The following is a 27,018-nucleotide window of genomic DNA, read 5'->3' as shown; positions in this document are numbered from 1 at the left end:
GTGACCTAATGAGGTGCATTGGAACCACTGTTTCCAGTCTGGGTCCCTATTCTGTACCTATACTGTTTCTTCTTATTAGTATGGTTACTTATGGCCTAAAGCACACTTAGCAGCAAACTCGATCTGAGTTAATGTAGCGGTTAGGGGCATTATGGGTAAAGGGAGGAGCTTGAGAATTGGATCCATGAATTTAAAATAAGGCATCCAAGCCAGATCTGAAGTCAGATCTGAGACCCATTCATTGAGGAAGAATGAAAATGGACAACAAAGATTGCATAGTTATGATGAGTACATAACTTTAATTTTTAGTTGCTGACATTTTATAATTATAATCCATCACTGTTCTAGCATAAGTGACGAGCAGTATTGAAATGGGAAATTTTCTTGGACAATGTCCACAGCACTTTATCATTCTGTAGGTATTTAGAGATTGATTGTACTGTGTTTTTGAAGTGTGAATTATTCAGACATTTTCAGACTTGAATGATGCATCAGTCTGTTTTTCTCTCTCTCTTTTTTTTTTTAAAGATATGTCCCTGCTGGAGAGACTGATGACCCAAAACACACTTTATCAGAAGGATGTTGAAACAAATGTCTACAATAAGCAATTTGTTACCAAACTGCTCAGGAATTACAGGTGATGTTTACACTGTCAATTGTCAGCAATTTGCTGCCAAAATGCTACATGATTACATGTGACTTCTGTTGTGTCACTGCTTTAAAAAAATCACTTTTGTGACTCAGTATTTTAAAGATTATGGTGTGTATGCAAGTGATTCTTATTAGCTAACTCCAAGCCGAGATGTAGGGTATATTTACTGCCGCTTAATGAATAAGCAGTGTAGAAAGTTCTAAATCACTGAAGGTGATTGGATATATGTTAAGGCGGGCAAGGAATGATAAAAACATTGATGATGCCACTGTATAGCTTTGCAGGGAATTTTAAGCAATGACTGCTGTCTAGCTCTGGAGGCTTCTTCTTAGATAAGTATTGATGAGAAGATTGTCAGAGGTCATAAGTGGTGCATTGGCAGCACCTGATGCCATATGGGAAATATACGAGTCACCTAGCGCTTGAAGCGAGAAAGCCCAGATTACAGCTCACCTGATCCAAGTTTGACTAGCAGCTCAGACCTTTGGCAACACTGCAAAGAGAATGGACAGACCTATCATAGTTGGGGGGGGGAGGGGCAGAGCTGACAGCACCCACTACCTTTATCCCTGAGAGAAGTGTCAGGGACACAGTGGGTGTGGCTTTAGACTCAAACCAGTAGTGACTGGTAGCCTTTAGAATAAGTGCGCAGAAACATTCATTTTAAAGGGAAGGGAACTGTAGGCAACTACAGTGATGTGGCTCACTTACCATCTTACCCAGGAAGTGGAATTGGGTCACCGAAATTTCAGTCATTGCAGGATACTAGTGAGAGCACAAAATGCACTGACTGCCTATATTCCCCTCAGCATGATCAAGCTGCTTTGGCCACATGCTTGTGCACCCCTCAACTCCCCCCAGTCCCTTGGACACCTGTGCTGCTAATCAAACAGTGGTAATTTGGTAGTCCGAGCATCATCCCTGTATGCGTCAGGACTACAGATCATAAGTGTCAAAGGAAAAACTTTAAAGACCAATACACGTAAGGTTTAGGTTAAAGCACTTTAATTTTTGCAGCAAGGAGACAAAAACATGCATGCAAAAATACAGAGTTTGTCTAACTAAAATCAGGAAGTGAATCCATTTTTATACTATTTTTACAAGACATTGCCTACTGAAGCTGACGTAGTAAATCACAAGTTTACAATATTGTTTTTTTACAGCAGATGTCGCTTATGATTTTTTGCTGACATGACATAACATTTCTAGATTTATGAGAAAACTTTTGAAAAATAACATGGCCTTGAAGACCAGCAGCTAGTTGCAATTATTTTTACAGTGCTGTGTTACATTTTAAGGTACTCTACTCATTCGAGCACAAAGCAATCACAGATTATAGTTTATATTTTTCAAGCGGTCTTTGTTCTACTTTTATGTTTTCATAACACAGACAGGGCTAACTGTCTAGGTTTAATAACATTATAGAAAGCAGTATTGTTTTATTCATTATTTTCCTAACTTAGCAGAAAATCATCTCCTTTTCAGTTAATTTCCTAAGACATAAACAAGATTTTAGCTGCGCTGACAAAATACAAGGTCAGAAAGCATTTGCCATTAGTATGGATTTGTTCAGCATAAAGCAGAATAAATGTATTAACCCTTTTGGGCTTCTAAAAAGGCACTAATGCACACATATTAATACATATTTTTTTAACAATAAGGCTACATCTTTGTGGGATTACGTGTTCATAATTTTAATTTTCTCACTTCTATGATTCAGTTTGAAAATATAAATGCATGCAGGCAATATAGTTCTTTAGTGCTCTGGCTTCATGTTGGGACTTCTGTACTCCCAGATTTGTGAATTTATGGATGCAAACTGCTGTCTTCATAGTTATACAACCAGTTTAACAAAAAGCTGTAGGCAATTGCTTCATCCCCATGCTTTTCTGAAAAATTACGCATTTGAAAACAAAAAAATGAATCCTAAATGTGACGGTGTGCATACAGTTTATATCCAATTAACAAGGATATAGGGAATCTCCAAACTCTAGATTCCACGCAGTTTGGTTTTGTGAAAGGTAGATCATGTCTGCTCAACTTAGTTGACTTCTTTAAGTCAGCCACCAGAGATGTGGATGAGGGCAAGGCAGTTCATACAGCTTAGCTCGATCTGGCCAAGGCCTTTGATATCATTCCCCACTCAGGAATTATTGATAAACTCACCAAACTAGTCATCAACCCTTATATCACTAGTTGGGTTGCAAATTGGCTCACAGATGGAGTCCACAACTTTCACACTGTGGGTTCTAAGTCAGACTGCTGACCAGTCACAAGTGGAGTCAAACGGGGATCGGTCCTGGGTCCTTTTCTGTTCGGCATCTACTTCTCAGATGTCCAGGCCAACACAGAGGGAGTCTGACTGACCAAGTTTGCAGATGACTGCAAGCTGGGAGCAATTAATTAAGACTCCCCAAGTGATGTACATATCCTACAGAAAGACCTCACTGAGACCAATGACTGGTGTTGAAACCATGGCCTTAAGCTTATTGCCAAAAAATGCATCATCATCCCCTTTGGGAAAAACTCCGTTCCCACTAATTACCACATCGATGGGAGCCCATTGAACACTGAAGGCATTATAAGAAATCTGGGGACAGAGGTTGACAGCAACCTCTCCTTCGACTACCACATTGCCACTGTGGTCTGAAAGTCCTTCTATGTGGCACATCTCATTACCAAGGGCTTTGCATCCAGGAAGAAAGAGGTCATCATCTCTCTCCCTACTCTTTTCTCATTAGGCCAGTCATCAAGTATAATGCCCCATCTGGCATGTACCTCACTAGACACATGTAACAGCTGGAAACATCACAAAAGTACATCAGGAAGAGGATCCTAGGCCTTAAACACATATCCTATATGGATAAACTCAAAAAAACTCCATCTATTCTCTGTCTCATATCATCTACTAAGAGGCAATCTCTGCTTCACTTACAAAGCCATGTCTGGCCCAGCTTGTTTAGAAATGCTACATCTAAAGAAATCCCATTCCTTCTGCACCACATGCTCCAGAGACCTCAACTTCATTACCCCAATCAACAGAACATGCTGGAGGGACAAGTTCATAACCCAGAGACTGCCCATGCTCTGGAATAGACTTCCCATACATGTCAAGCAGAGTACCTCATTGGCCCTCTTCAAGAGAAATCTTGAGTGGATGGGAAATAGAAGGTTCACCCCTGGGATCACTCCAGTGGCTCTACTTGATAGAGGCACTGGGAACCAACGTCGGGTGGCACGATGCCAGGGCACTTCTATGGGCCAGGCTTGTAAAGGCTCCAGGGCCATTAGTCTAGTACACACCTATGAACCTATGAGCCTATGTATGGGAGCTAAGATTATTGATACTATGGGGAAAGATGTCTGACAGATAAGTGTATTGATTTGTATTGAGAACTGCAGAGGAGGCTACCTGTGTCTAACATCCATCCTGGGATTTCTGATTTCAGTTGAGAAATTATAGCTATTTTAAGATTATATATTATAGATAGCTCATACATTTAGCACTGCTTTGATCAACTGTAATGTTTTCTTGAAGTACCCTCTTTCAGATAGTAGCTGTTATCCATAGCTGAGGAAAAATAGTTTGACAAAGAAAACTATTTTCAGTATGTTGTCTGAACCTTGTCTTTTTTGTATCTTGTATTTTATTAATTGTAAGTGAGTAAATAGACTTGTCTAAGGACATTTTTCAGTCATGACCAGGGCCAGGGTATTACAAGAGTTATTAATAACATAGCATTTTGAAGTTACTGCTGTAATGTGTACAATCTTAGATCATATAATTAACTCCCACATTCACACACTGGATGTTTAATATGTAGACTTAAAATAGCACCTGCCTAAGATAAGAGAACAGTCATTTGCTTCTTTGTATTTTGTACCTTGTATACGTTGAAGTGGCCACTGTCTACCGCCAAGCATTACGTTATTTACTAGTAGTTGGCATGTTGTTTGTTAGTAGTAAGTACATTATAGGCTGCATTTTTAAGGTTTTACATTATTTCTGTGTTACAGTGGATAAATGCATTTGATTGTCTAACAAACAAATATATAGTTTTTCCTGTTTTGTAGTGCTTTGTTCAATGTATGTGTATGTCTCTGTAGCACGTACATATTTGTACTTTAGTAAAAACAACGTAATGCTCACATTATATATATATGCACACACTTCCAGCCTACTCATTATTCATAAACTTTTATATGCATTTTTTATTACCTGCTTAGTTTTTAAATATGAGCTAGGAATACATTTTCATCAGATGTCCTTTTATGTGTTTATTCCCTATTGGTATGACTACTCATATCTTAGTATTGTGTTTTTAACTGTGATTTTCATATGTATTTTTTATATGTATTTTATATACTATATTATATATACTTTATACTTTCTTTATTTATTTATTGTATTATCATCAAAGATATTTATGATTAGAAATGAATTGAAGTTATAAAGTTATAGGGGCTACTGAATTAAGTAGTATTACTAGAATTCTGTGTATGTATAAATGTTACCTTATTCAAGTTTCAACACATGCTTTATAAGGATAGGTTTGGTTTGCCCTTAAATGATTCAAATGAGATGGATTTTAACTAATTAATCAATTAACTTGATTTGATTGTAACAATGAACTTCTTCCCTTATGTATATAAGCTGCCTAATCTCAAATGCTACTGTTGAAGTTTGAAAAAGCCCTATGGTGAAAGCGCTTACTGTTTGCTAGCTCAAATAAATATTTCGTTTGGATTATATGTCACAGCGTGGTTACTGGACTGGAAAAGTGTGAACTTTTGTTTCTACTGGGTTGAATAACCTTTCAGTGCCTTTGGAACACTATTTTTATTGAGTTGAATAACTTTTTTATGTGCCTTTGGAAACATCAATTTACTGAGGTCATTTCGCTCCAGTTTGTTGTCTTTATATATTTGTACTTTAGTTTTGTTCCTTTCTTTCTTTCCCTGAAGATAAAATGGTCCACTTTTCTTACGTGATCATTTGAAAGAATGTGCCAGTTGACTGGAGCAATTTTGTTAAAGATCTTTTCATCTTTTTTTGTTTGATTGTTTAAATAGAGGCCTTTTCAATTTTACCAAAGTGTCATGGAGGGATTTTTATCCATAATTAAAGGGCCAGTATCTGCAGTGGATTAAAAGTGAAGGTTAGTAATATAGTACTTGCAATAACTGAGAGCCAATTTGACATTTATTAATGTTGTACAGTGGTGATCTTGGTATGGGTACAGGTTAATGAAATAGAAGACTTTATAGCTGAGTATACTAGGCCAGTATTTTATTGCTAAATTAACAGGGTGAATGGTAGACCATAGCATAACCTATGGGATTTATACCGTTTTACCTAATTTGATCTAGGCTCTGAAATTGAGATAATATGGCTTGATACTGGGTAGTAAGCTTTAGCTGTTTAAAGGGCTCCATCAGTTACATATCATGTGTGCAAGGAAAAGGTGTAGAAAGTACAGTTGTGCAAGTGCTCTTAAACATAACAGTAGATGTTCAGTTGGATCACTGCTGCAGTAGCCTAAGCTGTATGGGGAATTCCTGCAAAAGATCAGTCCACCTCACAAAGCTTTTTAGGGCACTCTCACACTCCATAGGTGCCATCTCCATCAGAATAAAGGAAATAAAACAGCAGCTACAGAGACAGAAGTCAGAGCTTTCTTGCCCCAAAAGGAGCTGTCATGACTTTAAGAAATCAAGACCGTGTCCTAAAGAAATAAAACCATGCACTGTGTCAAAAGCAATACAAAGTTAGAAGGTTGGAGGGTGAGTGTGGCTACTGCAGCAGTGATGTACTCAAACATCTACTGTGATACTAAGAACACGTGCATAAGTGTACTTTGTCCTTCATAGATCAGTGCTGCAGTAGCCTAAGCTACATGGGTGACTACCAAAGCTTATTGAGCAGGGGCAGAGGAAGGAGGGTCAGAACCCAGAAGCCTTTGAAGAACAACTTCAGCAAAGACCATCCTGCTTTGACAAGCATGTGAACTGAAGACATCCAATTGCAATAGTTGGTAAATGAGTATACCTTAGAGTCCACTCCTTTCAAAAATGCCACAGAATGAGTGAAAGCCTGAGTAGAGCAATCCCTGATGATGCCTAGAATTGATCATCAGAGGTGGGCATAACAAAAATCAGTAGCTTGGAGTAACCATATTAAAATAATGTGTTTAGAAACTGCTTGTCCCTTTTTCCTACCATCATAGAAAATAAACTGCCGAGCAGAATGTCTGAAGGCTTTGGTAATGTCATTTATAGTACGAGTTGCCTATGAACCTCTACAGTATGGAAAACCCTTTGACTTTCAGCTTCAGAATCTAGAAAGAAAACTGAGATAAGTTGCCTGGTGCATGGTGATGTCTGACCCCCCACTTCTAGACATAAAGGAGGGGTTAGTTCTCAAAGAAACCCTATCCCCATGAAAAATGAGATAGGGAAGATTAAACATCAAGGCATGGAACTCGTATACATGTCAGAATAAGTAGCAAGACTGCTTTCCAAGATAGAAACTTCAGATGTTTTTTGTAAGTGCAAAATTAAGATTCCAAGAAGGACACTGCCACTTGAGATGTGGGTGTGTGAGCAAAATAACTTTCAAAAATCGATCTGATGATGTCTTTTTCATTATTCCTCAACAAATGGGTTACAGATGTGATGCTCTGATCTGACTTGGCTGCATACTTCAGACTTTGGATCATTATGGGGAGAGGGAGGAGCTCTAGAGTTGGATCCAAAGTCTGAGGTATGAGTCAGAGTCAGATCAGAGGATTGGATCCATAACTCATTCGTTGAGGAAGAACGAAAATGGACAACGCAGGTGCCTAGGTATGGTGAGTACATAACTTTTAATTTCACAGATGGTAATGTAGAAAAGGGGTGATCTAAAACAGACAAGCAGAAACTGCTAATAGGTGAAGTTTAATGGAAAAGAAATAATAAAGGCCAGCAGATAACTCCCACAAATATTGATGAACCAGAGACATAGTCTTGTGATGGATCATGTTTTTTAGGGAAACACCAATTAGAAAATCTCCACTTTCCAGCATGTGATTTTCAGTGGGTCTATATTATATGAAAGAAAGTTCATAATATCAAATGCTCTAAAGAGTGAAAATGCCAGACCTCTAACTCGTTATTGTGGGGGGCTGCACCCCCCCCCCCACACACCTCCCACTAAATATATATAGCAACTCCAAGATCAGACTACAGTGAGGAAAGGGCAAATATTCTCACCTTCCCTGTACTGCGATCCCACAAGAAGCACTTTGAGGTCTAGAATCTTTGCTCTTTAGAGCGTTCGATATTATGAACTTTCGTTCATATGATATAGACCCTTTTCAGTTAGCAGGTTTCTTTGACTCATACAATACCTGCTGTATGTCTTAAGAAAAAATTAGGTGTCTAAAAGGAATTAAAATTCTATCATGCAGGCAGTCCACTGAAGAAGTTGATGTTTGGAGCATATCGAACTATCACCCTCGTGTGTTAGAAAGTCCAGTCTGTGACTGTGGGAAATGGTCTTGGCCAAATTCAGCAGAAAGTAGGACCACTAGTACCTGGACTAAAAAGGAGTCACCACTATGACCTTCAGAGAATCTGTTGGAATCTTAAAAGAATTATGGTTAGAGGAAAGGGTGGAAAGGCTGAGAGGGATATTCCCATTCTGGGGGAAAGAAAAAGCTTCTACCATCCAGGCATTGCATAGAGTCCTAGAACTGAATGTGTTAAATTGTCTGTTTTGACTGCAGGCAAACAGACCTACTTGAGGTATTTTCCCACAGATGGACCAATTCCCAGAAGTCCTGTGGGTTTAACATACAAAAGTAAGGATCTGTCCTGGACTTGCTAAGTTTGCCTGGTACAGAATGTTACTCGGATGAAATGCAGGTATTTAGAAGGGAGACATTGTGCTACGTTGCCAGATCCCAATCTGCCAGAGACAGACAGCAGAGGGAGTCAGATCTGGTTCTCCACATCTTTCAGCATAGTACCTTACAGATGAACACGTGCAAAGGATCCTGAACCTAGAGATGGAAGAGACTGTAGTAAAGGCAGTCTTTGTGCAATACTTGCGTGCTTTACATTGTCTTGCTTGGTCAAAAGGCCATGGACAATTAAACAGTTGTACACTGCTCTCCAAGGAAAGCCTGAGGCATCTGTTGTTACCAACTGCAGCAAGCAGTAGCCAGCAGGGAAAGAAGAATACCTAAGTTGAGTGTTAGCTGATACACCCATCAAAGCAGCTTCCTCCTCACAAACCCCAGTACTGAAATCTGAAATGACAGGGATGTAATATATGTAGAGTCCAGAGAGCTGGGAGAATCTTATATTTAGTTATACATAACGTAGCCAAAAAAGCCAAGAGAATAGTAGCAGACATGTATCCTGAAAATATAAGAAATTCCCTGGGAATTACTTTAGAAAGTGAGTCACAGAAATATTACTGTGGTCTGTGGAAGAAAAGCTATCATCAGGGATGCCTGAAGAAGGCATCCTAAAAGTAGGATTCTTTGACATAAAGAAGATAAGATTTCTTAAATACAAAATTCCCGACCGAGATAAAGGTCATTATTCCAGTGAGGAACTTCTGACATACCCACAAGATAACTGCAAGAAGTAGCCATCAATGTAGGTTTGGAAGAAATGTGAATGCCCTGCAATCTGTACTGGGTACTCACTGAAGCCAGGTACTGTGTAAATACTCTGGGAGTAGGAAGTAGTCAAAAGGCAAGATAGAAAAGTGTACTAGCAACAGACCAACTGAAAAAAAACACCTGAAATTGGCTGGTATTGAAACATGATTATCATAATTAAAATCTAGAGCTACCAAACAGTTGAAAGGAAAGCAGGTTGGATCTTGAGATGCTGATAAGGCTTAGAAGAGAAAGATCTAAATCAGGTCTCCAGATGCCTTTTCTCTTTAATACCAAAAACGTTAACAGAGAAGCCCTGTCCTCTGAAGGTGGGGGGCAAATTATCTGTTACTACTTGGGAGAGCATGAGGTGCAGAATGGAAGAGAGTGCTTCATAAAACCAATGATCTGAGATTGTGGCACCAAAGAGTAAGATGAACACCCAGAATTCAGGGCCAGTGTACAACAATGTCAGTAAGTATGGGAAGAAAAAACAGAATGGGGCACATAGGATGACTGTTTCCCAGTGTAACAGTTGGAAAAAGCCCTATGTTGCTTGATCCACCCTGCCATTTCATTTTAATCTGCTTACTAGACCCTACCTGCCTTCATTTTTTCCCCACAAAAAGATGCAGGTTATGTTTTGAAAGAGGAGCATGAAATAATTCTGAAAGGAGGACCTAGCACAGTATGTTTGTAAGAAAACTTGGCATTGAAACATGCAAAGACAAGAGGAAACCTCCATAAAGACAAATACCATAGCAGACCAAAGTATTCTACATGTGATTTTGTTTAAATGGAAGAGTATCCCCAGCAGAGAACTTATCATCCCAAACAGGAGGGCACAGCCAAAAGAAAACCTCAACGTTTGCTCTTCAGTAAGAAGGATCTGACTGCTGGTGCCATAGCTGTCCTTTATTTCCTATATTCTGGCACAGGCAGCAGCTATAGTGTATAGAAGTACCCTAAAAACTTGGGGAGGTGAGCTGATGGAACCCCCAGCACTGGCAGGACATCGCCCATATAGCTTAGACTACTGCAGCAGTGATCTAAAGAAGATCTGGGTATCAGTGGGGCAGTAGGATTGTGTTTGACTTGTTTAATTTTTGTTTGTTATTTTACTGTTCTTGAGTTTTTTGTGGGGATGCTGATAGCATTAATGCAGTTTTTACAGTGTTTACGTGTAGATTGTAACTGTAAAGTATCAAAACCTGTTAAGCGAATAATCTGATCCTATTCATCCAATCCATCCGATCGAGCCTTCACTCAGATCTGTTCCAGGCCAACTTAGTGCTCCATCCATGAGCTCTTTCAAAATGTTTTTATCCATAGTGCCTTACTCCTTCCTGACTAGCTCAAATCTTGTTTGCTGCCACTTGAAGCAGTATCACTGGTCTCGTCAGGCAAGTGCTCTGCTTCTTATTGTTTAGTTAAAACTAGTGCAGAGTAATGAATTGTTGCCTTTTGGCCTTATTTGTTAATGTTTTGATCTTTATAATAGTTTACTATTTGGTGGTTTCCCGTAGATACTTGAAGTTTTTCTTCAGCCCTTCCATGGCACCATTTTCTTAACTGTTACTGTAGTGCTGGTTATAGTTAAGGATATAGTTTGTGTTGTTTACCATGGTTGTTCTTGTGTGTCCCCCTTAATATAAAAACATTTTCTCTGTGTGTCTGCATACAAGGTAAGCTTAAACTATAGAATTTAGAATTAAGATAGAGTATTCTTATTTAGGATTTATAACGTGTATTTTTTTTTAACTTAGACTTACTGTTCGAAATAGATTGCTGTTTTTCTGCATTGTGTGTTACATATTATGTTGGTAAATGTTATAATGGAAAAAGCTACCACCGCTAAGAAATGCTCCAAATGTGGGCATAAAATCTCCCTCAAGACCCCAATGATCTTTGTATGGTCTATCTGGGGTTTGCACATCTCAGTGCCTTGTGCAACATCTGTGCTGCCTTTGGGCCTACAGTCTTTTCAGATAGGAGGAATAAGCTAATAGTCAAAGGGCTTCTTCCTCCAGATCCAGAGCCAGTCTTCTGGGGAAACAAAAACTGAAATCCAAGGATTCAGAATCGAGGAAGCACCCATCTGATAGGTCTGCTCCAGTATCAGCTCCTAAGGTTCTGAGAATCAGACTGTGTGTCTCTGACCTTAACCTATACTCTGCCTCCAGATCCAGAATTAATGACTCCCATCACTGTTTAAGATTCTCCCAAAAGAAGTGAGAAGCCAATTTCTAGTCCCTCTTTAGCCCTATGTACAAGGTCCTTTATATCTATAAAAGTGTCTCAGAATTTGATTTGGCTTGCTTGGTACTGAAGTTCCTCAAAACCCAGACTGAGATGTGGGTCATTTCAACTCCATCAGCTCCAAAGCCCATTGTATCCATGCATTTCACCCTGATACAGGTTCCCTTATCAGGCTGTCCATGAGTTTTGGTCTCTTTGGATCCCTATGATCAAACAGATCTGGTAGCATGGGAATCTTCAATCCATGTATCACTGGCTTCAGGGATTTTTGATTCACCTCACCCAGCTTTGGCCCTGTTGGACCTGATGTTGGATCCTTGGATTGGGTGAACAGCTGCATTGGTTCTATTGGTGACATTAGCCTTTGAGACTTCAGCTCTAATCTCCTCCCCCATGCCAACCACTCAGTCGGATCCCAGGATCGATGTCATACTTCTCATTTGGGAAGTTTGATACAAGCACAGTTGCAGTATCTTTCGATTCCCTGGGAGTTGGAGTGACTTTCCTTGTACTGGGGAGGATAGTATTTTTGCCACAAAACTCTAATCTACAGGTTCCACCCTATGACCTCCCCCCTGCTTATTGGGTGTGACTTTGCAACAGGTGTTATTGAGGCAGATGAATTCCATAGACCCCAAACCTCCTGCATTATTGCGGAGACAATTCTAGGAGGTTTCTTGAGACTCATTCCCTGAGCCACATAGGAAGAGGGCTTGCAAAAGAAATCATCTAGACTCACCAACTAAGTCTGTCCCAGCAGATACTGATTCAGATGCTGGAGTGAGCTCCCCACAATTCTGTCCCAAGGATGTTTCTTTCAGAGAGGTTCTGGAGCTCATGAAACAGAAGGTATCTTGGCCAACTGACCCTCACCCCAGGGCAAAGCAATATTGTTTGGGGCATATGGAATAATCCTTTGCAAATCCTGGGTGGTCACTCTTGTTGACAAGTTGGTGGATATAGTGGTGAGGTAGTCATGGCAGGAACCTGACACATGCGCTTGGTCCCAAGGAAGCCTGACAAAATACTTTGCCCTCCTAAGGATAAGCACTTCTAGGCAAAGATTCCATCATAATTGTGGCAGCCACCAAAAAAAGAGAGTTGTCTGAAGACTCTTCATCTGTCCTTCTACAAAACAAGGAGTCCCTAGCTATGGATAAACTGGAGAAGTAGGCTTATGCTTCCAGCTCCTATTCTATCTGGACTGCCAGAGTTGCAGATGCAATTTTCGGTCAATCTGTCAGCAATGGACAGTATCATAAACCTGCCCATGCTTCTGTTACATAATGTGGCACATGGTTTGGTGGGAGCAGCCCAAGCAGGCATTGCCATGAGGTGTGACACATGGCTGGTCTGTGTGACTTTGCAGATAACTTTAAAGTGACCTTCACAAATGCCCCTTTTGAGGGAACCAACTTATTGGTTCAGTAGTGAAAGAAGGATGCAGAAGTGTTAGTGGGATAGCAAGACCTTTTCTGCCATAGGAATGAAGTCCAAGATACCTCAGCACACTTTTAACAGGAACCAAAAAGATCCTTGTCCACTCTGGTTTCCTAAGTCTAAGCATCAGTATGACTCCTCTTCTGACAAAGGTAGAGAATGCTGCTTCAATGGATGCGAGCCCAGAGGCTGGAGAGTTCAGCAGAACCAGGGGTGCCATGGGCCCCTCATTGGCAGATATTCCCAGAATCCCTGAGGGTCTGCCTGACTGCTCCACTCAGAGAATGCATATCCCTCTACCATCTTTCATGGGTCTCCATCACAAGACAAATGAGTAAGAGGAATCATATCCAGAGGTTATCAAATTTCATTTTTGGAAATTGCTTCACCCCTACCACCACCACCATTTCCAGTGCTGGATGTCATACCTAATCAAGCAAAATCCCGTATGCAAGAGGTTTATTCTCTGCTAAAAGTCATCCAGGAGGATCCATCAGATGTGTAATAAAGCAGATGATGATAACCATGGCAAAATGTATTTACTAAAATTCCAACACACTTGTAAAGGCACTAAAAACAAGAGATGAGTGCTTTCGGCTTTTTGCCTTCTTCAGATCTGCATTTACAAATGATGCATTTTGAATTTTATTGGATGAAAAGCCTTAAAGCGCTTATCTCTTGTTTTTAGTGCCTTTACAAGTGTGTTGGAATTTTAATAAATACGTTTTGTCATGGTATCATCTTCTGCTTTCTTAGACTTGGATTCGTTCTTCAGGAGTGATTTTGCTGGCTTACTTAGATTCATTTGTTCATAGGATCCATGAGATCTGGTCAGGATTTTACTCTCTCATTTTTTTTTTTTTGTTCTGAAGAAAATTAAGAACCTCTGGTCAATTGAACTCAAGTTTCCTAAACAATTATGTCAAAAAGACACACTTTTGAATGGTCACAGTGCAGTCAATTTTTCTGTGTCTTCAGAAAAACAAATGTATGTGTTTTGTAGCCCTCACAGAAAAATAGGAGTCCAGGAGTTTTCTGTGCTTCCTATTAGAAGCCAGTCATTTCCAATTCAAAACCCTGCCTTTCAGTCTCAACTCGAGTCCCAGGATGTTCACCAAATGCACGATGGGAGTAGCTGCTCATCTACATCTTCAGGTATTAATAATGTTCCCGTACCCAGATGACTGGCTTCTAGCTGCTTTTCCAAGGAGTCTATTCTTCAAGCAAAGGATTACCTACTCCACCTTCTCTAGGAAGTTTGGTAAACCTGGGTAAATCCAGCCTGACTCCCACTCAATATCTAGTCTTTCTGGGCTGCCATTTGGACATAACCTTAAAACTGTTCTCGCTTCCACATGATAGAATAGCTTCCTTGAAAGCTACAGTACATCAGCTACTAGAATTCAGTCATCCTCTGCCACAGTTGGTGTTGAGTTTTTGGACTCCTAACATCGTCAGTTATGATAGTACAATTTTTTTCATTATCATATGAGAATTGTACAATGGTTACCTCAGTCACAATGGTGTCACAAGTATGACTCCCTATTTCAGCCCATCAGACTACCTCAGTCATGCAGAAAACACACAAACTGGTGGCTTCATTCTCTAATAGTTGCAGGCATAGCTTTCCAAGTGCCCTCTCCAGTAGCAACTGGATGCATCATCTAATGGGGGGCATTGGAAAGGAAGAATGGTCCCATATTTTTGGTCAGACTCTGAGGAGTGTTGTCACTAAAATGTAATAGAGATGAGGGCTGTTCTTGTGTTGCAGGAACTACAGGACTGTCTTATTCTAGGAGTGATAAGCATACAGATGGAGAATATGACATTAGTCTGGCACATAAAGAAGCAAGTAGAAACCATATTGTACCCATTTTGTCACAGAACCATTAGGGTGCAACAACAGGCAATGGCCTCTGATCATTTCTGGTTGCAACACACATCCCTGGAAGGTCAGCAGAGACCTCCTCTTGCAAAACGTGTGGTCCCTGAACCCAGTAATCCCAACCATGCTGCAATCTCTTCTGACCCTATAAAATACAAAATGGCAGCCATTATTTTGCCATGCTGTCTCATTAGTGACAGAACCCCAGGGATGCTCTGTCCAGCCGTTGACCTCCAGGGGAAGTTTGCGCATATCCCTGTATCCCATTCATACATACATAAAGCCATTCTATGCAAGGCCACAATCATCCTCATTGCCTATTTTGGCCCAGGCAACTATGGTTTCCCTTCCTCAAACCGTTAACTATAAGAACTCCCTTGGTTCCTCAGTCTGCAATTGGATCTTACAACCCACCCATCTGGGTAACCTCACCCAGACATTTCCAATCTGAAACTAAGTGCCTGTTTTTTCCAGTTCCAATGATGGCATGGGACTCTTCCCTTCCTGCTGATGTAGTTCACATCCTTACTGCATTCCAGAAAATTAACATGTAAGGTATATCACAGTAAATGAAAAAGATTTTCTATATGTGGAATCTCACAACACAGAACCAGTTTTGGCATCTGTGGGAGACGTACTGCATTCTTTTTCTTCTGGGTCTATCTTCTTCACTGTCAAAGTACAGTTGGTAGATAGTTCCTCCTTCCACATTCAGGACACTTCTCTGGATTCTCATAAGTTATGTAAAAGCTTTCTAAAAGATGCTTTTGATTGTTGGCCTAATCCTGTTCCTCCATGGGATCTTACCTTGGTGTTGGAAGCACTGTCAGAATGTCCATTTGAGCTGACTGCATATGCAGAACTAAAATTCTTATGTTTGAAAATTATCCTTTTAAAGGCTGTTACTTTGACTACGAAGATTGTAGAACTGCATGCCTTGTCCTCTCTCCTCTTACATTGAATTTCATAAAGATAGGGTTAGTCTGAGAAACAGCCTCTCTTTTCTTACAAAAGTGGTTTCTGAGACCAATTTTTGACCACCTGTACGTATTGCTGTATTTTTCCAGAGCTACCAAAACAAAGAAGAGTACAGTTTACATACATTAGATGTACCCGGGCAGCTTTGTTTCTAACTTACTTGGACAGTGCCCTTTTCTTTGCACAAAACAAACTGGGCAAGGAGGTATCTAAGATTTCCTTGTCCAGATGGTTGTCTTAGTGTATTTCTTTCATCTACACTTTTCAGAATAAATCCTTGCCTATCAAGCTCAAAGCTCATTCGACTATTACCATAGCAACTTCTGCAGCCTTTTTCAGGCTTTTATCATTGGATGAAATCTGTTAAGCTGCTACTTGGTCTTCACCTTATCCCTTTGTCAAGCATTACAAGTTCGACTGTATTTTCAGAGCCAGAGCCTCCTTTGGGGCTTCCATCATGAAGGGTCTACTGTCTTGAGGCCACCTGGGAATCGCATATCTGGAGATTCTGACCAATGTGTTGGATTGGGCAGACTACATGAATATGATATATGACTTATATACTTAGCATAACAACAAATCATTTCACACTAGTCCGTCTGATGTGACAACTGCCCTTCTTTCCCATGTCAATCTGCAGGATCTGAAGGACCTCCTCTTCCTGAGTCAGTGCAAATGCACTTAGGTTTAGATGCCAAGCATGATTTGAGCTAGTCAGGGAGGAGTAGGGTATTAAGGGTAAAAAAAAATTAGGAAGGGATTGAGGGTGGAGCACTAAATCAGCATGGCTGGATGTGACCAGGGGCTTGAGGACCCATATGTCATATGTAATGACCTGGGATGAAAGGATCTATTGGTTATGATAAGTACATAACTTTTGTTTATCTGCTCCCCATTTCTGATAATGTGCAGGTCTGGCTGTAAATCAACTTGCCCCAAGTGATTTTTGTTTCTTTCCCTGTATCTCTGATTTTTAAAATGAAAAAAATTATCTTATTGTGATGTCATATTCTATGTCAGAAACAAAAGTGACTGGTGTTAGTACATTTCCAACTGGCTTATAAATACCCTGCTTGCACCTTTTCAATATTATTCATACATCTCACTCTCTTTGCAAAATAATTCTTGACAAACCAAAAATAATTGGGTTGGGGGACAAATGCCCAAAGAATAGGGACAGATTTTAAATATTTTTATGCATTTAAAAAGTTGCCAGAATAACCATTTTCCATATATCTGAAACGCAATGTCTGTTATTCTTTAATGACTTTAATCCTCAATGATTTGCCAGAACAATATATTTTATGAGGGGCAAAATTAAAATACTAGGCAAAATTCTGGGGAGATGAAATGTATGGTATTACTGAAATATTTCATATACACAAAATTGTCTTTCTTGGATGTAACATTCCTTTTATTACATTTCCATTAACTTGCATTCAGATATTCTGTGCTGGATTATAGGTTCATAGGTAGGTACTAGACTACTGGCCCTAGGGCCTTATATAAGCCTAGCCAAAAGGTACTCTGGCTTTTGCCACCCAAGAAAATTATTTTATTGTGCTACTATCGAGCAGAGCCACAAAAGTGATCCCTGGGGTGAATTTCCTATCTCCCATCCAATCATTAAGATTTTTCTTGGAGTGCTAATGAGGAGCTTTGTTTGATATAGATAGGTAGTTTGTTCCAGAGTATGGGAAGTCTCTGGGACAGGAATCTATCCCTCCAGCATGTTTTGTTTATTGTGGTGACAAGGTTTATGTCCCTAGAGCGTGTAGCTCGGAGGGATTGGGATTTCTTTAAGTGGAGCATGTCCAAAAGCTCTGGGTTTGACATAGCTTTGTGTGTTAGGCAGAGATCACCTCTGAGTAGGCGATATGCGATGGAGTAAAGCTGCAGTTTTTTGAGACTATCTGCGTAGGGCATCTGTTTGAGGCTGGTAATCCTCTTTGTGAGGTATTTTTGCGGCCTTTCCAGTTGTTGTAGATGTCTTGTGAGGTACATACCAAAAGGGGGCACTGTACTCTATAATGGGTCTAATGAGTGATGAGTAGAGGGAAACAATGACCTCTTTTTTTCCTGGATGAGAAATCTTTTGTGATGAGGTGTGCCATGTAGAAGGATTTCCTGACTACTGTGGTGGTGTGATTATCAAAGGAGAGACTACTGTCCACCTGTGTCCCAAAGTCTCTTATCACACTTTCGGTGTTAAGTGGACTACCCCCTATGTGGTAGTTCATGGGTGTAGAGTTTTTACCAAAATGGATGACAATGCAGTGTTTGGCATTGAGCCTGAGGCCATGGCTTTGACACCAGGCATCTGTCTTGAGGCCATTAGTAGTACTTGTATATTTATTACATAGTTAAGGGATACACTCTTAGTATCTCTTTTCATTTTGTTGAGTGTTATAACTAAACTGATCATTTTTTAGCCACACATCCTTTCTTATTCAGTGGAACCTATTTAGATCACAGCTGTCCTATTGCCATTCAGTATAACAAAGGTTTTATACGTCATTGTTGTGCCCAGGTTTATACAGCTCAGTGGTTAAAAAATATTAAGTGTGAGCTTTTATACCGTCAGTCTGCAAAATAGTTTTTTGTGTTGTGTGTTTTACAGTCCACAAACAACTAAATAGTTCAACAGACATGTAGCTGTTTCTTGTAGCACCTGGAGCTGATCTCCAGGGTCTATGTCAATTAAACGAACGCTTGAAATGTCGAACATCATATGGTCGAGACCATATGATCGACATTTCAAGTGTTCGTAGATTGACTTTAATGGCGCCGTATGGTGCAGAATGGGAGAATTTCTGTTTTCTGCACTGAAGTGCGGTCTCGGAGTTGGTATATTTAAGTAGGGGGGGTGTGGGTGTTGTAGGGGGCCTTGCCCCCCTGCTCGCACCATTGAGGTATGTCTTTCTTTTTTTTTTTTTATTATATATTGGAACATTCAAACATCGACCATATGGTCTCAATCATATGGTATTCAACATTTTGACTTTTTGAATATATAACTTAGACCCAATCTCCATATTGGGGGCAATTCTCCTGAAATGTAAGAGTCAATTAGATTCTATTTATGTGCCCTGCCCCTGCCCTTCTTCCTTAGACTTTAGTTTATTAAAAAAAAAAAAAAAAAAGCTTTTTTTTTTCTTTTTCTTTTAAGTTGTAGAAAACTGCTTGCTGCAAATGTAGAAAGCAGTTGCTTCAGTTTAAACCATACAGGAACTGCTACAGCACTCATGTGTGACCACAAATGCAATACCAGCTTTTAAAAGCCAGTATGCACTGAAGAGTGATCAGGATTGGATGGCAGATTGCACCCCTAACACTTTGTTCCTGGGGCAGTTGTGCTTCTCACCCTGTCCTAGTTATGTTACTGAAGTTAAGGCGGAATGAAACTCTATCTAATGGCTGTTCAAAGTAATACATGCAAGGTGAAAAAGTTCAGTTTCTTAAAGTGTCTCAAAACCATTTATTTTACACTGATTTCCAGTAGAAGAGTCTCACTTCACCACTACAATTATATCTACTCCACCACCATTTTTTTTTCAGCTTTGGGGAACCATGCTAATCTTGCTAACGAAAGGCTATTTCATGAGACTTCAGTCATAGGTTTGCAATTAAAATGCCCACTTCTTGCTCTGTAATTAAAGAATCTGAGTAAACACTGGAGGATAAAAAGAAAAATGTGTTTACTTGACTTCTAGACTGAAATATCAACTCATTTGGCTTTGCAAGATAAGCAAAGCCTTCACAGAAGTTATCCAGTCCATGTAGTCCTTCCATGATATAGGCTACCCCACAAATTGCAGGAAAGCCAAAGGTTTTAGGCCTGTCAGCTTCACGCTCAGATCTTTACACAGTTTGCTCCAATGCTGTAGAGCTCTCTACTAAAACCCCACTCTTGTCTCCAAAATCATGCACGTCCACAAAGCACAGTCCACCATTAAGATTTCACATGCCATCCTAGAATAGGCCCGCTCATAATCCATGTTTCCAGGTCTTCTTTTCAGTACTTCACTGTTTCTTCATTGAGGAACTACCTCCCTGAATGTAGTCCTCCAGGCTATTCCATTTTATAAATAAGGTAACTGGCAATTAAGTCCATGTGACTGGAAAATTGGTTTGGGAACCCATGTGAAAATATTCCTACATTCTATGCATTCCATAATTAATTTAAATGTACGTCCATGTTTTTAATCATTGACGTGTCACAGTATCACAACTGTAATATATTTATTTACAATATTTATAGATTCAAAATAGCATGCTACAATGTATATGTATACTGTCCCTTTGAACACAAAAAAAATTCTGCAGCGGCTTTTGCTAATAGTCATTTGCATGCTAGTCCAAGTGTCTGCCATCATCTGTTGTATAAAATGTTCTTCAGCTGTACATAGATTTGAAAAACACGAATGGGACTACATTTCTGTGCTAGTAGCCTTTTACTCCTGTGTTTACATTTATTTCTGGGTCAAGTTATATTTGTGATATTAAAAAATATAGATTTTGGATCTTATTGGTTAACTGTACCTAAGTAAATATATCCCATTAATTGTTAAATCTTTTGGAATAAATTGTCTGTCTGTTCTGTGTAATCAGGTTAATTCATTTGTCAAGACCCTTTTCTGATTTTATCAAATCTGCACAGCAATGAGTTAAGACTTTTTGTGACATAATTTGCAGTTACTGAAATTTCTAGTAAAGTCCTCAGATCATATAGGGCAGTCATATTAATCTTTGTATCCTTTTCTAATGTTGGCTTATTTCTTTTCTGATTTGCACGATGAAGACAGGCATCCTCATCATTGTTGGTGCAGTCAGAGTAGACGCTGGCATTTGACCTTGTAGTATTTCATGCAGATGTTAAGTGATGTCTCATCACAGCAGTTTGCAGTGCTTATATTCTGTCACTCCTTCACATCCTGTGCCTGCTGCTCAGCTGCTGAATCCTGGAGAATAATTAAAACTAGTAACAAAAATGAAAGAAAACCGTGCTTAACCGATGTCCCACTTCATAAAGTGGGACCTTGCTCATACTCTGACTCAGCAGAATTTATATGAGTCTTCCTGAGAGTTTCCTTGCACTGCTGAAAGAGGCATCATGGTTTATATCCATATAGCTCAATATGATTGTAAATGAAACAGAAAAGTGCTTATTCGATACGATTAGCATCATAATGTATACTGCTCTTCTGTTACATCTCACTGTTAGTAATATAAAACTCTAAACTCAGAAAAATAATATGCCAGTTTCTTTTTTATTTCTTCTTTTCCAGCAGCCGCCTATTAGCATAATTTCATTACTTCTCACCTTACATCCACCCAGGCATATGTGAAAAAGACAGGAAAATGTCAGTAGTGACAGCAAGCTCTTTTTCACATTTCTTAGATACAGTAAACAGGTAATGTCTGGTGGAGCAGTCAGCTGAAGAGGAATGAAATGCTAAGTGGATGAAAGTGAAGTTTTAAAATCTGTCTGCACTTGATTTTGACATTTTGCTTTCTTTATTATTGGAATGAGCGTTACTGAAGCAGAGCACACAGTGCGGGTTGGAAAAAGCATTACTGAAGCAGAGCACACAGCGTGGGTTGGAAAGAGCATTGCTGAAGCTGAGCACACAGTGCGGGTTGGAAACAGCATTACTGAAGCAGACCACACAGTGCGGGTTGGAAAGAGCATTACTGAAGCAGAGCACACAGTGTGGGTTGGAAACAGCATTGCTGAAGCAGAGCACACAGTACGGGTTGGAAAGAGCATTACTGAAGCAGAGCACACAGTGCGGGTTGGAAAGAGCATTACTGAAGCAGAGCACACAGTGTGGGTTGGAAACAGCATTACTGAAGCAGAGCACACAGTGTGGGTTGGAAACAGCATTACTGAAGCAGAGCACACAGTGCGGGTTGGAAAGAGCATTACTGAAGCAGAGCACACAGTGCAGGTTGGAAAGAGCATTACTGAAGCAGAGCACACAGTGTGGGTTGGAAAGAGCATTGCTGAAGCAGAGCACACAGTGTGGGTTGGAATGAACATTACTGAAGTAGAAAACACAGTGTGGGTTGGAAAGCGCATTGCTGAAGCAGAGCACACAGTGCAGGTTGGAATGAACATTACTGAAGTAGAAAACACAGTGTGGGTTGGAAAGAGCATTGCTGAAGCAGAGCACACAGTGCAGGTTGGAAAGAGCATTACTGATGCAGAGCACACAGTGCAGGTTGGAAAGAGCATTGCTGAAGCAGAGCACACAGTGTGTGTTGGAAAGAGCATTGCTGAAGCAGAGCACACAGTGCGGGTTGGAAAGAGCATTACTGAAGTAGAGCACACAGTGCGGGTTGGAAAGAGCATTGCTGAAGCAGAGCACACAGTGCGGGTTGGAAAGAGCATTGCTGAAGCAGAGCACACAGTGTGGGTTGGAATGAGCATTGCTGAAGCAGAACACACAGTGCGGGTTGGAATGAACATTACTGAAGTAGAAAACACAGTGTGGGTTGGAAAGCGCATTGCTGAAGCAGAGCACACAGTGCAGGTTGGAATGAACATTACTGAAGTAGAAAACACAGTGTGGGTTGGAAAGAGCATTGCTGAAGCAGAGCACACAGTGCAGGTTGGAAAGAGCATTACTGATGCAGAGCACACAGTGCAGGTTGGAAAGAGCATTGCTGAAGCAGAGCAATTAGTGTGTGTTGGAAAGAGCATTGCTGAAGCAGAGCACACAGTGCGGGTTGGAAAGAGCATTGCTGAAGCAGAGCACACAGTGCGGGTTGGAAAGAGCATTACTGAAGTAGAGCACACAGTGCGGGTTGGAAAGAGCATTGCTGAAGCAGAGCACACAGTGCGGGTTGGAAAGAGCATTGCTGAAGCAGAGCACACAGTGCGGGTTGGAAAGAGCATTGCTGAAGCAGAGCACAGAGTGCGGGTTGGAAAGAGCATTGCTGAAGCAGAGCACACAGTGCGGGTTGGAAAGAGCATTGCTGAAGCAGAGAACACAGTGCGGGTTGGAAAGAGCATTGCTGAAGCAGAGCACACAGTACGGGTTGAAATGAACATTACTGAAGTAGGAAAACACAGTGCGGGGTGGAAAGAGCATTACTGAAGCAGAGCACACAGTGTGGGTTGCAATGAACATTAATGAAGTGGAGCACACAGTGTGGGTTGGAAAGAGCATTGCTGAAGCAGAGCACACAGTGCGGGTTGGAATGAGCATTACTGAAGTAGAGCACACAGTGCGGGGTGGAAAGAGCATTACTGAAGCAGAGCACACAGTGCAGGCTGGAATGAGCATTACTGAAGCAGAACACACAGTGTGGGTTGGAATGAGTATTAATGAAGTGGAGCACACAGTGCGGGTTGGAAAGAGCATTACTGAAGCAGAGAAGAAAGTGCGGGCTGGAATGAGCATTACTGAAGCAGAGCACACAGTGTGGGTTGGAATGAGCATTAATAAAGTGGAGCACACAGTGTGGGTTGGAAAGAGCATTGCTGAAGCAGAGAACAAAGTGCGGGCTGGAATGAGCATTACTGAAGCAGAGCACACAGTGCAGGCTGGAATGAGCATTACTGAAGCAGAGCACACAGTGTGGGCTGGAATGAGCATTATTGAAGTAGAAAACACAGCGCGGGTTGGAATGAACATTATTGAAGCAGAGCACACAATGCGGGTTGAAATGAACATTACTGAAGTAGAAAACACAGTGTGGGTTGGAATGACTATTACTGAAGTGTTGCACACAGTGCAGGTTGGAAAGAGCATTACTGAAGCAGAGAACAAAGTGCGGGCTGGAGTGAGCATTACTGAAGCAGAGCACACAGTGCAGGCTGGAATGAGCATTACTGAAGCAGAGCATACAGTGCAGGTTGAAATGAACATTATTGAAGTAGAAAACACAGTGCGGGTTGGAATGAGCATTACTGAAGCAGAGCACACAGCGCGGATGTATTGTGTGTGTATGATAATTCCCCTGCTTCACTGGTGGAGCTGCTTGGTTATTCCCAAGCTCAAGCCATGACCTTGTTTTGTATTATTCCCCTACTCTTGCAATTGGGGTCAGTGTAGTACTGGGACAGACCCGGCATCCCTTTCTCCATGCTACTTCTCCTCGCTGGTTCTTTCAGCACTTGGATCTCTAGTCATTCCTTGAGCTAGCTGTGTTGAAGTTGTAGCTTTCTCTGTCAATGCCATGGAGCAGTCTAGTCTCCCTAATCATACTGTCTTTATTGCACACTTAATTTCACACATTATTGTAATAAAATATGTTTTTAAAAAAAGAAAAGAAACAAGATTTTTGTGCAAAGCTATACAACTTATGATAGTAACTGTGAACAATACTCTCATACAAATTATGATACAGGAGTGTAGTGGTTCCAGTATTCCTAGTGCTTTCAGTGAACAAGTTTATGTCATGCTGGAATGGGACTACACTGGAAATGATTCTGTTAATGTACCATGGGAAGCAGTGTGGAGGTGGTGTCCATGAGTAGAAGCCACCCTATTATAGTGTTCATAAGTGAAGTTAAATAGAGATAGCAAGATTTGGGATCCAGAAGGGTGCAAAATAAAATAGTACTTGTGTTGACAGCAATGTGGCAGAACCATAAGAGGAATAAAATATGTATATACCAGCCAAAACATGGCTACATTGGTATACTTCATAAATGGGGTTTAGGATATTGCCAGAGACATGCTTGTGGATGTCTGAACCCTAATCTCTGGAACTGGTATCATCTGTTTATAATAAAATCTGTATTTAAATTTAATATGGTGCCCTTTGCTGCAAAAGACTAGTTAACACCTTTCAGTGGTTTTAATATCCCAGTTGTATTAAAATCTGAGGAGGTGGTGAATATGCTGTTACCCTCTGCGAAACTTCTTCTTGATGCTTTGAATTGGTGAACTTGCACATGTGTCGAATCTACACAGTGCTCTTTTAGAGTCCTGAAGCAAATAACTTTTGTGCTGGCAACAGTTTTTGTTTTCCATGCTTACGTGAAGCTTTGGTCACCACAATAATGGAGTACAGTAGCTTAATCATCTAAACATCTATGCAGGCTACAGTTGCTGCAAGGTTTCCAGGTGATTTTCTTGGCCTGGAATTAGTTGGTAGGTATCATCCTGTCCTCACAAAATGACTATCAAGTAGTGGAAACTTGATAGACTGCTCTGGCCAGTGCAGAAGTAACAGAGTGAATGTTTGTCCCAGCTAATCTGGGGATCACACAGTGCTTTACTGTTATTGTAACACTACTTCATGGGTTTAATTTATTTTCCATAGGTCTCACCGCAGCATCTTGGAGATACCAAATCAACAGTTTTATGATGGGGAACTGTTGGAATATGCTAATGAAATTATGAGATGCTGTTACTGCAACTGGGATAGTTTACCAAAGAAGGTAGGTTAGTAGCATTGCAATCATTAGCATTTTACTATGTTAAATATAAACAATCTCTAAACAAATGTTCCATCTGTAGTTGTAAAAGTGTCATTTTGACAAGTTCAGTATATCCGAGCATCAAACATTTTTGGATGTTAATTTAGACAGAATGAAAATTAAAGGAAATGTATATATAAGCAGTACCTTCATTTTTAAGAACAGCACTTTCATCTCTTGGACTACAATTTGAAAAGGATGATCTCTTTGCAAAAATGTCTCAGTACTAGAAGTGAGACTCATTAGTACAAGTTAATGAGATTAGAACAAAAAAAATCAGAGATTCCCGAACTTGCTGCTGTTTTATTAAAGCAGTTTTGCAAGGTTTACTTCCTTAATTGCCCATCACTATAGGGAGCCTACTGTCCACACGCCTTTTACTTGCATATAGTAACTGATAAACATCTCTGAGTATGGAGAACAGTCAGACGTTTTATACCCCGTTCCTCCAGAAATGCACTTGCAATTCCTGTATTCATGACATCACAGTTGCTGTCCTCAAGAGGTACTACAAAATGTTTATTTGAGTTGTTATCGAGATACTATTAGGAAATTAGCTTTGTGCATACTGGGTAATTTCTTTTTTTAAATTAACTGGTCTCTCCTCATTCCATATATCCCTTTTGCTTTGTGTATTCTTATTAAACATGTATCTTTTTATTTATGAATTTTCATTTACATACAGTGGATATAAAAAGTTTATACACCCCTGTTAAAATTATAGGTTTTTATTATTATAAAAAATTAGACCACAATATCTCATTTCAAAACTTTTTTCTACTTTTAATGTGACCTGTAACCTGTACAGTTCAATTGAAAAACATCTGTTAGGGGGCAAAATATAAAAAATTAAAAATGCGTAAGTGTGCTGCACACCCTTAAACTAATACTTTGTTGTGTGTGCACACCCTTAAACTAATACTTTGTTGTGTGTGCACAGCCTTAAACTAATACTTCGTTGACACAACTTTTGATTTAATTACAGCATTCAGTCTTTCTGGGTCAGAGTCTATTAGCATGGCACATCTTGACTTGCAATATTTGCCCACTCTTCCTTGCAAAAATGCTCCAAATCTGACAGATTGCGAGGGCATCTCTTGTACACAGCTCCCTTTAGGTCACCTCACAGATATTCTATTGGATTTAGGTCTGGGGTCTGGCTGGGCCATTCCAAAACTTTAATTTTCTTCTGGTGAAGCCATTCTTTTGTTGATTTGGATGTATGCTTGGGATCATTGTTGTGTTGAAAGGTGAAATTCCTCTTCATCTTCAGCTTTCTAGCAGCTGCCTGAAGGTTTTGGGCCCAAAGTGACTAGTATTTGGAACTGTTCATAAGTCCCTCCACCTTGACTAAAACCCCAGTTCCAGCTGAAGAAAAACAACCCCAAAGCATGATACTGCCACCACCATGCTTTACCGTGGGGATGGTGTTCTTTTGGTGATGCGACGTGTTGTTTTTGCGCCAAACGTACCTTTTGGAATTGTGGCCAAAAAGTTCAACCTTGGCCTCATCAGACTACAATACATTTTTCCACATGCTTTTGGGAGACCTGATGTATTGTTTTCCAAATTTTAGCCAGGCCTGGATGTTTTTCTGTGTAAGAAAAGGCTTCCGTCATGCAACCCTACCCCATAATCCAAAAATAGGGAGAATATAGGAGATTGTAGCTGCGGTGGTGGTGCTGCGGTAGTGTTGTCGCCTCACAGTAAGACG

General features: G+C 40.2%; 1 protein-coding gene across 2 annotated transcripts in view; it reads left to right on the top strand.

Moving 5' to 3' along the window:
* The window catches only part of MOV10 (Mov10 RISC complex RNA helicase), an 892,455-nt gene that overhangs the window by 704,089 nt on the left and 161,348 nt on the right, over window positions 1–27,018 (top strand). For both annotated transcript variants that reach the window (XM_044076939.1, XM_044076940.1), the window contains exons 15-16: window positions 529–637; window positions 25,148–25,265. In XM_044076939.1, the coding sequence (XP_043932874.1) occupies window positions 529–637; window positions 25,148–25,265 (227 nt within the window). The remainder of the gene's footprint in view (window positions 1–528; window positions 638–25,147; window positions 25,266–27,018) is intronic.

Source organism: Protopterus annectens, chromosome 7.part0 (genome assembly GCF_019279795.1).
Source record: "Protopterus annectens isolate FY-2018-M chromosome 7.part0, PAN1.0, whole genome shotgun sequence".
NCBI lineage: Eukaryota > Metazoa > Chordata > Ceratodontiformes > Protopteridae > Protopterus > Protopterus annectens.
This window is presented reverse-complemented; position numbering and strand designations above follow the sequence as displayed.